Below are 16,553 nucleotides of genomic sequence, written 5' to 3'. Positions count from 1 at the left end.
CACACATGCTTCGTTTCAATGGCTAAAATTGAAGAACTAAAATTCGCATTGGTCGAACACCCACCGTATTCACCAGATTTAGCCCCCAGTGACTTTTTCTTACTTTTTTCTAACTTGAAAAAATGGCTCGGTGGACAGAGATTTCCAGACAACGAAGACGTCATTGCCTCTGTAAGTGCTTATTTTGAGGAACTTCCGAAAACGCACTTTTCTGAAGGATTAAAAAAACTTGAAAAGCGATTGACCAAGTGTATAGAGCTCCAAGGAGATTATGTTGAAAAATAAAAAAAAATTTACCCAAAAAAAATTGTTTTTATACTTCATTCTAAGGACTTATTGAACTACCCTCGTATTTCCAGGCTTTCTACTTAATTCAATGAGTTTATTTTTTATTTTTTTAAATTTGTTATTTAATTGGTTCTGAGAATCAATTGATAAAATGATCAAAGGATTTGAAATATTGTAAGGTATCTTGTCAAATTTCTGGACAAATAAATTTTTAATGAATTTCAAAAATTTAATGGAATTTCCAAGGGTTTTTATGATTTTAAGAAATTACAAAAAATTGCATGCGGTTATAAAGAATTTTCTATAATTTTGAAAGATATGGAAGGATTTTACAGGATCTATAAAGTTTTAAGATATTTTACATGATTATAAGGGTTTTTATAAAATTTCAACGGATTTCAATGATGTTAAGAGATTTTAAAGCTACCTAGGTATTTTAATATATTTTTCAGGATTTTTGGAAATATCAAATTTCATTGATCATGACAGGATGTTATAATATTTTAATTGGTTTCAAAGAATGCATTCAAAATAAGTAAGGGATTTTGTAGCATTTCAAAGATTTCTCGAGATTTACAACTATTTGTTTGCGATTCAATTGTAATTCGCGCTGAATTTTTAGTAATTTATTCTGAGTTCTCTTAAATCCTTTCGAATTCTTTTAAAATCTTACGAAATTTTTTTAATTCTTCTATAGTCGCTTTCATGTTTTTAAACTCATTTCGACCTTACTCAATCCAATGGATTTTTTCATATTTTTGAATTATTTTAAATACAAGTACTTGATTTTTAATTTCAGCTTTATAGTTATTGTGATGAATAGAAGTTTTTTCGTTCTCCCTGAATTCATTTAAATTCTTTGGAACTCTGTACCAATTTTTTTAGTTTTTTTTTAGTTTTCATTTAGTTGATCCTAAATTATTTTAACGCCACGACGACTTTTTATGAATTTCCTCGAATTCTTTTCGTTTTACTTCTCTAAATTTATTTCAATTTTACAGAAATTAGTTGAATTTTTCAGATTAAAGTTTTTTTTATTCATTCTAATTTTTAAAAATTTAATTTGAATTGTTTTGAAGTCATATGAATTTTTCCTGAATGTGTTACCCTTTCGAGAACGAAAACAGTATCCTATAAGTGTAACATAAAGTACAAAAAGACCCTAAAGATGTATAATTTATTTCGAGTTTAGTCATTCATTGCAATTTAAATATTCTAGAAAATTCTTATTTTTCTATACTTCGTTTAAACAATTAGAAGGCAATGTTTTTAAATTGAGGCAAGCTGCGTCGTTTTTCGAATTTTACAATAGGACCTTTTTATTATTTCAGTAGATATAAGAATGTAACAACATTGCGTTCTTTTTTTTTAAACTTTCCTGTTTTTTACGATTTTCATTTTTACAGCCTTTTTTTAATTATTATTAATTTTCTGCTAACGTGGTGCCATTTATAAATTTGAACAAAAAAATCTCTTGAAAGAATTTTGAAATTTGTTTGAAGAATTATGATCATGAAAAAAGACTTACATATTATCCTAATGGCATTTTTACTTTTATCCAAATTTAAAAAAGTTGTATATTTTTAAAAATTTCATAAAATAGAGAAAGTTATTTTTCTACTAGATATGAAATATATTTTTAAACTATCTCCATGAAATTTTTTGGTTTGACAAAAATTCAAGAAGTTGAGCATTTTCTAAATTTTAAATAAAATTTCTTTCAGATTTTTAGCAATTGTTATCAAAGTTTTCGGTACACTACGAGAAGTCTTGCAAATTATCCTAATGTGATTTTTGAGTTAGATAAAAATTAAAAAATGTTGTGTTTTTCAAAATTTTCAGACAATAAAAATGTTTGTTGTTAGATTTAAGAAATATCAATCGAAATTTGTACTTGATACAGAATATATTTGGAAACTTAAATGAAATTTTTCAATTAGACCAAATTTCAAAAAGTTAGATCATTTGCAAAAATATGTAATTCTTGCTTTTAAGAGATCCATAAGTTTAAGTCGTTATATTTATTAGATTTCGACAATATTTACAAATCATTCTCATGAAAAGTTTTAATTGGAGAAAAATTAAAAATTTCCGAGATTAACAATGAAGAATTAAAATTATTTCTTGAAAAAAGACCCTTCTCCATCTTCACTACATTAAGAATCGAATATACAAGTTATTGTTTTTAAATTTATCTGATATTGTCAGTAAGGTACAATCTCTGGTGATATAGCAGATAAATTAAAAAATAATTAACAAAGAAGATAAATTTTGTACAAAAACGATTAAATTTTATCAAAACAGTTGCATTTTCGACCAAAAGATATGATTTTAACAGATTATACAATTGAATTCTCAACCATAAAAATTATATTTCATATTTTCAACAAAATACTTAAATTTACAACCAAAAATCTAATGATTGTAATTTTGGTTGAAAATTCATTACTATTAGTTATAATTTCATATTTTTGTGTTAAAATGTAAACTGTTTTGCAGAGAATTCATCATTTGGAATTAATAAACGCAACTATTTAATTTAATTTACATATCTTTTTTAATGGAATTAGTCTTCTTTGTTTTAAAGTTAAAATTTAACTTTTTTCAAAATTTAACGGTTTGGTTGAAATTTTGGTTTTTGGTGCTTGAAAATAAACTTTTTTGTAGAAAATTCATCTTTTCGGATTCAAAAGTCAATTGAAAAATTCGACTTATTAGTTAAGAATCGTTAAAAATTCATTTTTTGGGTCGTAAATTTTCTTACTGAATTTAAAGTTGAACTACTCTTTTAAACATTAATTTGATTAGTGTACGATGTAACTACTTTGTCAAAAATTCGTCTTTCGTCGTTGAAAATCATAATTTGGATTTTTAAATTTAGCGTTCTTAACCCAAATAATATGTACTCTAATGTTTCACATGCTATAATGATAGAATAATGTTTAATGAAATAGCCTCACCAGAAATAAAGTTAGATCAACAAAAATCGTATTTCAAGGTGTCGTTGTGCAAATTGTGAGCACATGCTGATATACTTCCTTATATGAAATTTGTTTGTCAATGACAATATTTTTTCAATGGCCAAAGCTCTGGACAGAAAAACCTTTTGGAGAAATCTCACTATGAATCTGATTTAAAAAAAAAATTTTTGTTTATTCTACGGTATCTTTGACAAGGCTCTTCTTTCATCGCTGTAAATTAGACAACGAAATGACAATGGTTAAATTCGAATTTAAAATTTAAAAACTTACAAAAAGACTGGGTTCTGAGTTTTTTATTTAAAAAAAGGCCAAGATTATTTATCATCTATATTTGTGGTCACAACAAAATGAATTTTTGCGAATATCTTTGTCATATTAAAAATATTAATAATTTATTAATTTACTTCCTCTGAAATAAATTAATTGAAACAAGTTTCTTTTTAGCAATGTAAAAAGTATGTAATTTATTATTGAAAAGTGAAACTTTGTTAAGCCATCAATGACCCTATTGCCAAGCACCATAAAATAATAAATATTTTTCTCAAATAATAAGATAACCCAAATATTTTTGTTGAAAGTGTATTATTTTCAATTGAAAAGTCCAGTATATTATTTTTGGTTCAGAATTTATACCTTTTAGTTTAAAATTATACTAATTGCTTGATAATTTTTTTTTTAAACTCAACTTCTTGGTTTAAACTGGAACTACTTGTTTTTTATTTAAAATTAAAGTTTCTTTTTGTTGATATATGAACTACTATATTATTATTGAGAACTCATCTTCCTTGGTTGAATTCAACGAACTGGCTGTAAAATTAGTTCCTTTTTTAAAAAATAAAATTTTTATTGTTGAATATTTTCATTTTACTTGAAAATTGACCTCTTCAGTTGACAATTCAATTACTTTGTATAAAACTTTTGTTTTAGTTGATAATTATATTTTCAACTAAAATTTAACTACTATTTCATTTTGTTTAAAAATTTCTCGTTTTATGTTCAAAATTTTTCTCTTAAATTTTTCATGAAGAATCCATCTTTTTGGTTAAAATTTTAACTTCTTAATATATAACTGAAAAAGCTAACTGATATATTTTTGGTCGAAAATGGATGTTTAGTTGACTTTTCTTAAAAATTCATATTTTTGGGTTAAAAATTTAACTGTTTTGTCGAAAATTCGTGTTTTTGGTTTAAAAATTCAACAAATTATTTGAAATGTTATTCTTTTCTGGTCAGAAGGGACATGTAGATTTAAAAAATCAAAATAAAATAGATGCGTATTTGTACTTTCTTTAAAATGAGCCCAAGATGAGATTTTTTATCGAGCCGTTTTAAAGCTATAACATTTTCTTGAAGAAAAAAAAACTATTTTTCAACGCTGAATATTTCGAAATCTATTCATAATAGAAAAAAACTCCAAAGAGAAAAAAAGTTTTTTTACATGAAGAATAAATATTTGTGAAGAAAAAATAATATTGGAAAAACATTTATTTTCTTTCCATGCTTGAGCCATCCAAACGGTTTTCACGCGGGTTTTCTTACCATGAAAATTGCTATTAGGAAAATTCTAATAAATATTACTATGTTTAGCTTAATATTAATTAAAACTAAAGATATGAATTTGAAGTTTCTTATTGAAAAATGTTTATTGTTTTATATGTATTCATCCTTAATATTTCTTCAATCTTTTATCCCTTTTTATAATTGTTTAAACAACCAATCACCAGAATTTCTTAGATATCATTCTTTCTTACAAAAATTGATAAAAGTAGCAAAAGCTTTATTATATTTTGAAAGATCCTTTTCAAGAGTTTTTAATTGAGCGTTTTTTTTAATCACAGCAGTTATTAATAACAAGGCGCAGGTATCAAAAATGCTACCCAAGATAATTATAATCTTTACAGTAAAATTAAGGATATAAAAAAGCTAATCGCTAATAACTTGAAAATTGTGGCTCTTAGGGGAGCGCATATTTATAAAAAATACATTGTGTATAAGGCCGTGAATAATTAATGACTCGCCGTACGAGAAAATATCACGAGAGTGAAAAGTTTAATCATTTGTCAAGAATAACAAAAAAAACTTAAATTAATTCTGGTTATTAAGGGTCATTATTTAAATCAATTGTTATAACCAATTTAGCGAAAGAAATTATGAACAGCAAATTATGTTATTAATGCTCGATAAAGGTTTCGCAACAATTTGAAGCAATATTATGACACTGGTTGATCGGGGTGATTGTTTATTAATAAATGAAGAGTCTAAGCGATTTCCTTTTAAAAATAGCAACTTCTTAGCAACAATTTAAGGAGATTTGTTTTTATTCCATCGGAAGATGTCTTATTCCTCTCAAGAGATCTATCCTCGATATAAACAGTGTACAAGTTTAAAAATTTGTTCAGCAATAGATTCTGAGATAGCACTGTGCAAATAGGGCAATTTTGTTAAAAAATCATTTATTTATAACGCTGTACATTGCAAAAAGTTCGTTGTACGGAAAAAGTGCAAGACAAAAAAAAGTATTATTTTTGCTCAGCCATGCTGAAAATGATTTTATAAAATTCTCTTTTGAGCAAATAATGAAATTGTTGTTTAAAAAATTGTTTAAACAAAACTTGACTCGAATTTCAAAAACCTTCCTAAGATTAGTGCATACAGAATTGTTAGTGACTACTGAATTATAGCCTAAATCTCAAGCCAAGGATCCAAAACTTTTTTTTTTAATTGAAAAACCTCTTTTCTGGAGTGGTGTCTGAATCCGAGAAATGGCATCAAGGAAAGGTCTGTTTTTCCAAGGATGCCCTAAACGATATTAGCTTCTGCCTTGTGCCCCGAGAGTCTTTATCGGCACTTAGGAGAGAAGAAAAAATGTTAACGCGAGCCTACTCTGTTATCCAGCAGATGCAGGCTCCTGAGGACTCTGACATTAAAAATGAAAAGGATCGCGGAGAAAACGGTGGTATATAGAAGAGCGGATTTTAAAGAGCATGACAAGGCTCAAGATGTCTATCTGTCTGGTACTTAGAGCACGGAGCGAAAATGGTAATGGTTCTTCGGGGTCTGAGAGGGAATGGATGTATTCACATTATACTCTTTGTTCTTTTAATTTCTTCAAAGCTTCACCCCTCTCTCGCCTCCGGATTAATAAGGCGTCGACAATGTGACGTCTTTTTTCTTTTTCGTTTTCCCCGTGCCTCGGATGGGACAGTAGACAGCTACCAAAGTGAATGAGGGTTGGTACTGTAGGGTCACGTGAAATGAGTTGGGTGGCTGCTTCTGCCGAGGCTCTTAATAAATGTGTTGCTAACACCGAGACCGAGTCCTGGTTCTCCTGTGCGCTGAGGCGCTAGTCGTCACTCTGGGGAATACTCCTTCGCGAAGGGAGAACTTTTTTAAACGCTCAAACTTCATTTGCCTCGTCTTCAGGACACTCGACTAGAGAGAGGAACCTCCCTGAATTACTTTCTCTGGCTTCAAAAAAGCCACTTCAAATATTCATCTATATACATTAGGGTGGTCCAGAAAAAGCGAAACTTCGAATTTCTTTTGGGAAAATGAATCATTCTGTTGAGGTTTACGAAAAAAGTGGACAGAATCATCAAAACATGGCTAAAAGTGCTATTTATTTTTTTTACTATATGAACGTAACATTTTTAAAATTACGTTCCATTACAGCCAGGTTGTTTAAAGTTCTTGAAATACTTGAAAATTTGCAAAAGTCCTTGTATTTCTTTTTACCTAGAAAAACTTGAAAAGTCCTCAGAGTTTTTTAGGAAATTTTGAAAATGTAGTTTGGGGCTACCCGAATATCATGTTTTTGTTATTAATTTTTTTACTTCTTTTCGCTTGCTTCCACCTGGCGGTTATACTTTCAGTTAAGAATTGTATTATTTAATTCCAAATTCAACAATTTGACTAAAAGTCAAGTGCATTATTACAATTGCATTATTCGTTAAGAATTCGTCTTTTTTGGTAAAAAATTCAGTTACATATTTGAGTAAAGGTCGAACCACTGTTTTTTAAAATTCATTATTTTAGTTCAAAATATATTTTTTTGGTTAAAAATTCATCGTTTTTTTTTAATTCGTTTTATTTTCTTGAAAATTAATTTTTTTTGTGGAAAATTTAACTATTTCATTTTTGGCGAAAAAATTGATTTTTTTAAATTGAAGATTCAACTGCTTCGACAAAAGTTGAACCGCTTTGTTTACAAATAATTTATTGGTTTGAAGATTAAAGTTTTCATTGGAATTTCTTCTTTTTTGGTTAAAACTGTTGCTATTTGGTTGAAAATTAACTTTTTTGGTGGTAAATTAATAGTTTTGGGTTGAAAATTCAACTATTTAACCAAAAATTCGTCTTTTGCCTTAAAAGTTCAACAATTTGGATAAATTTTTGTTTGCCTTGGCTAAAAAATCTGTATTTTTTGAAAATTTGTCTTTTTATTAATAATTTATTATTTTATGTTTGAAAAGTCAACTATTTTGTGGAAAATTTAGCATGGGGGTAGAAAATTTGTTGAAAATTTAACTATTCAGTTGTAGTATTTTTTTTGTTACTGAAAATTCTACTTCTTTAATTGAAAATTCTTTTTTTTTCGCTTAAAGATTAATTTTTTTAATTGAAAAATTAAGTATTCCATTTCTGGCTGAATATTTACTTTTTTAAATTTTAAATTCAACTACTTGGGTAAAAGTTGAAGCGTTTGGTTAAAAATTTATTCTTTTCTTTGAAGATTTAACTTGTTAATTAAAATTTCTTCTTTTTTGGTTCAAACTGCAACTGCTTCGTTTAATATTAAATTTATAGTTTCTGTTTGAAAATCCAACTATTTTATAAAACATTCGTGTTTCGGCTGGTAAGTTCAAACAATTTGGATAATTTTTTTTTTGCCTCAACTAACCGATTTGTATTTATTAAAAATTGGTCCTTTTGGTAAAAAATAAATATTTTATGATAAAAAATACAACTATTTTGCAGAAAATTCGTCATCCGAGTTGAAAGTTTGTAGAAAATTCATCACTGGTTGAAGTTTTTTTCTTTGAAGTTTCTACTTTTTTAGTTGAAAATTCGACTATTTATTTAAAAATTGATATATTTTGTTGAAAGTTTGTCTTTTTTGGTAGAAAATTAATTTTCTTGGTGGAAAATTCGTCGTTTCGATCCAAAAAACCTTTTCGTAGGTTGTAAATTAAAAAAGTTGTTTAAAAGTTTAACTGTTTTTTTGAATTTTTTTATGAAACTGTGATTGAAAATGTAACTATTTTGTTTGATTTTTTTTTCAATGTCAAATATTTATTTTTTCGTTGAGAATTCAATTTTTTGTTGAAAATTCAAGTGTTTTTGTTTGAGCATTAATATTTTTTGTTTCAAAATTCGACCGTTCTGTTAAAAATTTATTTTATTAATAAATTGAATTGATTGGTTGAAAAAAAATTTCTTGTGAATTCATATATTTGATTGAACATTAATTTTGTTGGTAAAAAATTAATCTACCTTCTTGAAAATTCAGCTTTTTGGTTACTATTCCATTTTTTGTTGAAAATTGATCTTATTCAGTTGAAAATTCATGCATTTGATTGAAAATGTTCCTTTTTTGGTAGATCGTTAATCTTTTTTATTTGAAACTTTGTTTCTTTAATTAAATTATTTTAGTAGAAAATTAATAATTTTAGAATGTCTGCTTTTGTTGTAAATGTATCTGTTTTGCAGAGTTTTTCATTAATTTTTTTTTATTTTAAACTTCAACTATTTAGTTTGTAAATTAATTTTTCAACTTAAAACAAAACTATTCATTTTTTGCTTAAAAGTTGTTATTTTTTATTTAAAAATTCAACTATTGGGTTAAAAATTAATGTTTCTTGTTGAAAATGCTATATTTTGACTTGAAAAATTAGGAATTTAAAGCGCTTTTGCCACAATAACAATTAATTAAATTTAATATACTAATTAAATTTATTGCAAAAGAATATGCCCCCCTAATTTCATGAAAAATCTGCTTATTTCCCCTGTCTTTATATGATGTGTCTATACTCATCGAGAAAATATGTTTCATCCCAAATATTAAGATGTTAAACATGCACTGAATGTTAGGTATGTCAAAATAAAATAAGAGTTTGTTTTAATTATTAACAATAAAATTCACGCCATCTGGAAACAAATTCAAGAAATGAATAATAATTTTCGGTATTAGTTATTTAATTATTTGACCGTGCTGGTCCTGGTATATCAATCCTGGTATGTCAATTGTGTGACCTCTCTGTTTTTAAATATTCTACTTATCCGGGCCTTGCCTATTTTTAATATTTATAGTAATAACATTCAAAAAATGTCATGTTACTATTCGTGTTCTCTTAACCTTGAAGTATGGACATGCGGTTTCATAGACCGCATGGCCACGGTAGCGTCACAATTTTATATTTTAGTTTCATTTTGTTTCAAGGTATTTAAAACGCAAGATATCCCGATTATACCTTATTTGTGTAAAAAGTGACAAATTAGTATGGACGAATGGTCGTGCGGTCTCTTAGAGCATATCACGCATCCGATTTGTGGGTTCCTCCACTTATTGTGTTCGAGCTCGGAAATATTCAAAATGAACACTTCAAACGCAATGCCTTTGAAATTGAACAATTAATTTTCACCACAATGTTCCCATATAGTAACTTTTAATAAGGAGAGCCAATCTGTAGTAAATTCAAGACCAAACCAAAACTTTTGCCTCCCTCCAGACCTTGGATTTGCTTGCATAATGAATTCTTAATGCTGTTTCATTGAAGAATAAAAAAAGTTGCAGAACCTGGAACACGGTTCAATAATAATGATGCATACTGTCTTCCGCGGAGCCTCCGGGTAGGATGTAATTGCCTCTCGATATACGCCGATACTCCATACCTGAGGATGTTCCTCCTTCGTTCTCGAACTTAGTTTCGAAACTCGTCGCCGAAGAAAAATTTCCCGCGAAATTAAATATCCGCTCGGGGAACGGGAGCACCTGCCGCCCGTGGAAACGGGGAACAATAAAAAATCAAAATGGAAAACAAAGGAAGGGGTCGGGGATCGTATTATAAAGTTTTTTAATCGATAGACGACGAAGACCCAGCGCTCTTCTGGGGAATTGAGAATTCCAGAATTTCCCTGGCGAGGGGTCGTGAAATCGAGCGATCGGGCGAAAAATCCGACGCGGCTTACCGAACCGGGTAATAATGAATTTATAATTTACATGAAAGCTTCCTTTTCCTATTGCGAAAGATTGGTTGTGGTCTTACTGCCTCGAAAAAGGTAAAATATATATTTTTAACTCGGAATTTTTCATAACAGGTTCCCCTGATAATTCCGAGTGACCCTTAAGTAAGGGAAAACCTGGAATTATAAAACATTATATGTTAAAAATCGTACAAGATGAAGATTCTGGGCTTTGAATATTAATGTGCGGGGAAAATGAAAACTTGGCCAGGGGAAAATTCGTGAATTTTGAAAGTGATATTTTGCGGTCACCATGATATAATATTTTTGTCAGGAATATATTTCCCGTGTATTCTTATTTATTTTTACATTTGATTCTTCCTTGGTCATTTTATTTTTAGTTAATAATTTTATTATTTTATTAAAAATTCAACATTTCAGTTAGAAAGTCATCCGTTTTGGTTGAGAATTCAACTCTTTTTAATTCTAAACTAAAATACATTTTTAGTTGAAATATCTACTATTACATTGTTTAAAAAATTTACATTTTTTGGTTGGAAATTGAATTACTTGGTTGAAATTTGGTTAAAAATAATTTTTTTTTAATATTCATCATTTTAGTTGAGAATTCAAATCTTTGGTATAAAATTCTTTTTTGCTTTGCGATTTTTTAAAACTAGTTTTTTTATCTAAAAATTTATTTATTCCAGTGAAGGATTCTTCATTTTAGTTGAAAATTCATCTCTTTGGTTAATCACGCGTCTGGGCACTAATATTTTTCTGAAAAACAAAAAATTATGGATAAACAGCGTGGAAACCTAAATGCTCACTTGGATATGTACATATCACCTGCCCTTAAAAGTTGAATTATTTTGTTCAGAATCGATCATTTTTAAATGAAAATACAACTAGTTTATTAACAGTTTATTTGACAGAAAATTCGTCTTTTGACTTGAAAGTTCAGAAATTCGGATGAACTTTTTTTTTGTTTATTGACTAATTTTTAAAAAAATTTTGACAATTTATCTTTTTAGTGGGAAAATCATCATTTTAGTTGACAATTCATCTGATTGCTTGAAACTTTGACTATTTGAGTGAAACTTCGTTTTACATTTGTTGAAATTTGTCTTTTATATTTCTTGTTGAAAATGGATCTTTTTTAGTTGAATATTCAACAATTTGTTTTAAAATTCATGCATTTTGTGGAAAAATATTCTTATATTCTAAAAATGTAAATTTTCTCTTTTTTAGTTTCATTTTTTGGTAGAAAATGAATGATTTCAATTTAAAATCTAACTGTTCCACTTGAAGATTCATAATCTTAGTTAAAAATTCATTTCCTTTGTTGAAAGTAATGATCATTTAATATTTTAAATTCCATTATTACTTGGTTATACATTGAATTGCTTTGTTAAAAAAGTATTCTTTTGAGTTAAAAATTCGTCTTTTTGGTACAAAATTATTTTTTAAATTTCGACATTTTCTCCTTTTTGGTTTAAAATGTAACTGTTTGGTTGAAATTAACTTTTTGTTGAATATTCAACTTTCGTTAAGAAAAAATTTTTTTTTTAAAATTAAAAGTTGCTGGTGAAAAATCCACTATTTGGTTAAAAGTTCAACAATTATGAGGAAAATTCTTGTTTGGTTTAAAAATTTGACTATTTATTTATTTTTATTCATTTATTTTTACGTAAAAAATATATTTTTATTTATTTTGTTTTTGGGGGTTAGTTTTGAAAGCAGCTTAAAGCCGTACCTCGCCCTTTGGGTTCTCATGTTATATTTGATCGCCATGTACATATCCGTTTTTTACGAGCTCAATAAAGATTTATTATTATTATTATTTTGTTACAAATTTGTTTATTTTGTTAAATATCACGTGTTTTGTTTAAAAGTCATCTTTTCGTTCAACGATTCGACTCCTTCGTTGAAAGTTCGTTTATTTAGACAGAAAATTCTTCCTATCGTATTAAAAATGAATATTATTTTGTTGAAAGTTAAATTTTGTTAAAAAGGTTTCTAAAACTTTAAAAAAGTCTTCTAAAGAACTCAATTATTTGGTTGAGGCGTAATCTTTTTTGTTAGAAAATTCGACTGTTTTTTTATTAAAGTTTAATCGTTTTTGATTGAATATTCGACAATTTGGTTTAAGTTAATATTTGCTGGTTGATAATTCCACTATATTTTTTGTTAATATTTTGTCTCTTATGCTTTAAAGTTGAATTATTTAGTTTTAAATTCAACTGTTTAGTTGAAAATTTAACTTTTTTTTTTTAATTTTATTACTTTATTAAAAGTTCAAGTATTTTGTTTAAAAGTTATGTTTTTGGTAAAAAATAAATTTATGTTGTTAAATATTTGTGTGTTTAGAGACAGAAAAGTCATTCTTTTTTATTGAAAATTCACCTTTTTATTAAAAATTCAACTGTATTTTAAAAATCTAATTATTTGGTTGAAACTAAAACTATATTTCGTCGAAGTTTAATATTTTTTGTTCAGAAATTGGTCTATTTGGTTGAACATTCATCTTGAATGTTACTGCTTTTTTTTTGTTACAATATGAACTATTACAATTTTTATTGAGAATTTATAATTTTGTTAAAAATTCAACTGCCTTAAAAAGTGCATCTTCTTGCTTCAAAAATTGAACTATTTTTTTGAAAATGCTACTTTTTTTGACAGAAAAAGTCAACCATCTGTTTGATAACTATTTGTTTTGAAGTTGAACTATTTTGTTGGAAAATTCATCTCTTTTTCTTTTAAAGTTGAACTATTTAGCTGTACATTCGAAGGTTTCGTTAAAAATTCAACTTTTTGATTGAATTTTTTTTTTTTTTTTTGAAAGTTCAAGTATTGTATTTAAAAGTAATCTTTTGGGCCTGAAAGACAACTGTTTTGTTGAAAGGTCGTTCTATGGATTGAAAATTCACCTTTTTGCGGTAGAAAAATCCTTTATTTTGTTGGAAAAAAATTTAATTGTTTACATGTTAATATAAAACTGTTTTATTGCCTTTATAAAATATTCTATATTAAATATGTTACAAGGTCAAAATGCTGGTGTTTGAATATTAATAATCAAGGAAAATGAAAAATAATTGGTGATTGAACACTGAAGGGAAAGTGAGGGAAATTTGAAAATAAAGTTTTGCTGGCACCCTGTCATTTAAATTATTTTCTCTTTGCAGAATTTACATTCTTTTTAGACAAGATATAACCTTCTTTTTTCTTTTGTAGTCTCTGCATCCGACGGATCCTCCAATTTTTGAAGTGAGTCACCTTCTCATAAACGAAACGGTGACGCAGTTAGTGCTCTGGGGTAATTTGGGCGTCGTCGTCCTCGAATTACCAAAACGTTGGGGCAAAGAGTCCACTTTTCTGGAAGGAAGGGACGCAATTTCCTGCATGTGAGTACTTCTGATTTTAACTTTGTTAGCCCTAGCATTTTAACTTTGTTAGCCCTAGCATTTTACTTTTTATAATATATCATCGCTAAAATTCTATCAGAGTGTCTACTGGGCGGGTATTTAAGGAAATCCGGGAATTATCCGGGAATTGACAAAAATCTGGACATTGTCCTTAATTTTATTTAGGATGTCACGCCTAGCGCCTTTTGATACCAATATTTTTAAATTGAAACGAAAATTAGATTTTTTATAAACTCGTAGGGTTAACGTCAAACAAATTATTCACAAATTCATCTTAAACAAAAAATACGAAATTGAAAGTTAAAATAAAATTAACCGTAGCCGTTACCCTTAAGGGGGTTAAACGACTTAGCTTTAGCCACATACATAATACGTCTACGAGAATGAATTGTTTAATGTGATTTTTAAACTACACAATCTATAGACAATTTCACTCGTAGAGCAGAGCTATTTTTTTGAAAAATATTGTTTTTTTTTATTAATTGAAGATTGAGCTTTCTTTTACGCCTGTTAAATGCAACGCGCCACTTAACAGTGTATGCCGGCCTGCAGGCACCCAGTCTAGTTTTAAGTCGAATAAAATCTGACAGTACATCGTCTTCATCGCTTATATCATAATACATAATATAACATAATAATCACAGTAAAAATCACAGATAAATTTTAAGTTGGTTTGATGGTAACAAAGAAATAACCTTCTTACCAGCAAAAAGGAAAATATTATATTATATTTTTGAAAAATTATCCGGAGATGTTATTATTAATTATTTTTCTTATTGTATTATATTATGTTATTATGTTATATATTATTGTAAACGGCAAAGAAGCTGTACTTTGAGATTTTATTCGACTTGAAACTAGATCGACTGACTGGAGTCTGGCACACATTGTTAGCTGACGCGTTGCTTTTTCCAGGCGCAAAAGAACACTCAATTTACATTTACAAAAAAAAAAGAAAAACAACAAGAACAATTTTTGAAAAAATCACTTCACTCCTGTCAGTAAAGTTGCCTTTAGATTATGTGTTTCAAATATAACATTAAACAATGCATTCTCGGAATCGCATTATGAATTTTGCGAAAACCCAATTTTTTTTAATGCCCTTAAGTGAGTGGGCTTGTCGACCGCTTCAGGAACTGATTTTTGTTGTAGTTTTGAGATACTTGTGCTACTTTTTTCTAACTTAAAATTTAAATTACTTAAAAATGGCGAAAAAATGTAAAAATATGATATGTATGCTTCTATCGTAAGAGGGACAAGCAGGAAAAATGTGAGAATTGTCCGGAAATTTCGTGGGCAAATTTTGGTAGATTCTCTGTCTATTACAAAAAGTTTATTTTCAAAGCAGGAATTTAGAATTTGAATCCAAATTTTTAGAGTCAGAGTATTAATACAAGGCTCCGCACTCTTTCTCCTGTGCTTCTCGTTTCGCCTTTTTTTAAAGAAATATTTGTTTCCCCATTTTTCATGAAACTTCGCATTCTTCCCCCTTTCGTCGTTTTTCGCTTTAATCCGTACTAAATTAATGGAACACAATAACAAAATAAAACCATTATTATGGTTGGAACTTGATGTTTTTTGTTAAACCTAGAATGCCACACATGGGTCTGACAGACCCAGTGGTATTTGGTATTCTTCTCACTATTATATCTCCTGGGTTAGTTGATGCAAATAATTCAGCTATTCAAGGAAAAAAAGTTTAAAATATCCTGCCGCGGTATGTTCAGTGAGCGGTTTTGGTAAGGCATACACTTTGAATGGCAGTGATACAAATGTGTGCAGGTGTCTCTCTGACCCAGGCGGGGTGATTCGCGTGAATTTTTGAAAAGGTAAGTCGATTTTTTCACTCAATCGAAAATTAATTAAGGTACACTGTATGCACATTTTATTGAATATAAAGTAAATAATAATTAATTTTGAAAATATAGTGCGTATGTATGTAGTGTGTATACTATAATTACATGATTTTCCTAAATGCAGAGTCGTTCTATGGTAAATTGCGTGCGTTTAACATAGTCTAAACTATACTGTATTTTCGCACTATGCGATTTATTTTTAGTTTTGTCCTAATTAAAATTTTTTTAAGCGATTACGATGAAAGAGCTTTCCGCTATGAAAGCGATTTAACTACATTGAATAAGTTAGCTGTTTTAAATGATTATACATTTTTCAGCAGATGCAAATAAAATAGTTTGTTTCTTGCAGCGCATCTTGTCTCCACTGAGGAACCACTAGTTATTTGTTTCTCATATCTCATGTTTATAAATTTATTTTAAAAATCATAACCTTTATTTGTTGATGTTTTTAAAGAAAAGGTATTAATTTAAACATCTTTGTCTTTTAAATTAGCCAATAAAATCACTTTTTACTTTTAGTTTCGTTTTCCGTGATGTTTCCAGATTTCAATTCCCGATTTATATTTCTTAAAATCAGATTTTTTGACTCGACGGCGTTGAAATATATGAGCGTGGGTCTCCCAGACCCGCATCACTTCAAACGAGGTGTGCCGTTGTAGGGTTAAAAAGTCCATTTTTGTGTTAAACATTCGTCTTTTTGGTTTAAGAATGCCATTATTTTGTTACCAGGTGTATACATATGAAACCGGTATTGCCATCTAGCGGCCAGTAGGCACACTTGTAGGCACTGTCGGAACTTACCATTTGTGCTAATTGGCGTA

General features: G+C 28.2%; 1 protein-coding gene across 1 annotated transcript in view; it reads left to right on the top strand.

Moving 5' to 3' along the window:
- LOC117179523 (nuclear pore complex protein Nup88) overlaps window positions 1-16,553 on the top strand; it is a 490,092-nt gene that overhangs the window by 291,606 nt on the left and 181,933 nt on the right. The window contains exon 2 of the mRNA XM_033371406.1: window positions 13,686-13,855. Within this exon, the coding sequence (XP_033227297.1) occupies window positions 13,686-13,855 (170 nt within the window). The remainder of the gene's footprint in view (window positions 1-13,685; window positions 13,856-16,553) is intronic.

The sequence above is a fragment of the Belonocnema kinseyi genome, chromosome 9 (assembly GCF_010883055.1).
Source record: "Belonocnema kinseyi isolate 2016_QV_RU_SX_M_011 chromosome 9, B_treatae_v1, whole genome shotgun sequence".
Lineage (NCBI taxonomy): Eukaryota > Metazoa > Arthropoda > Insecta > Hymenoptera > Cynipidae > Belonocnema > Belonocnema kinseyi.
Note: the sequence above shows the minus strand (reverse complement) of the source record. Positions and strands in the feature narration are given on the sequence as shown.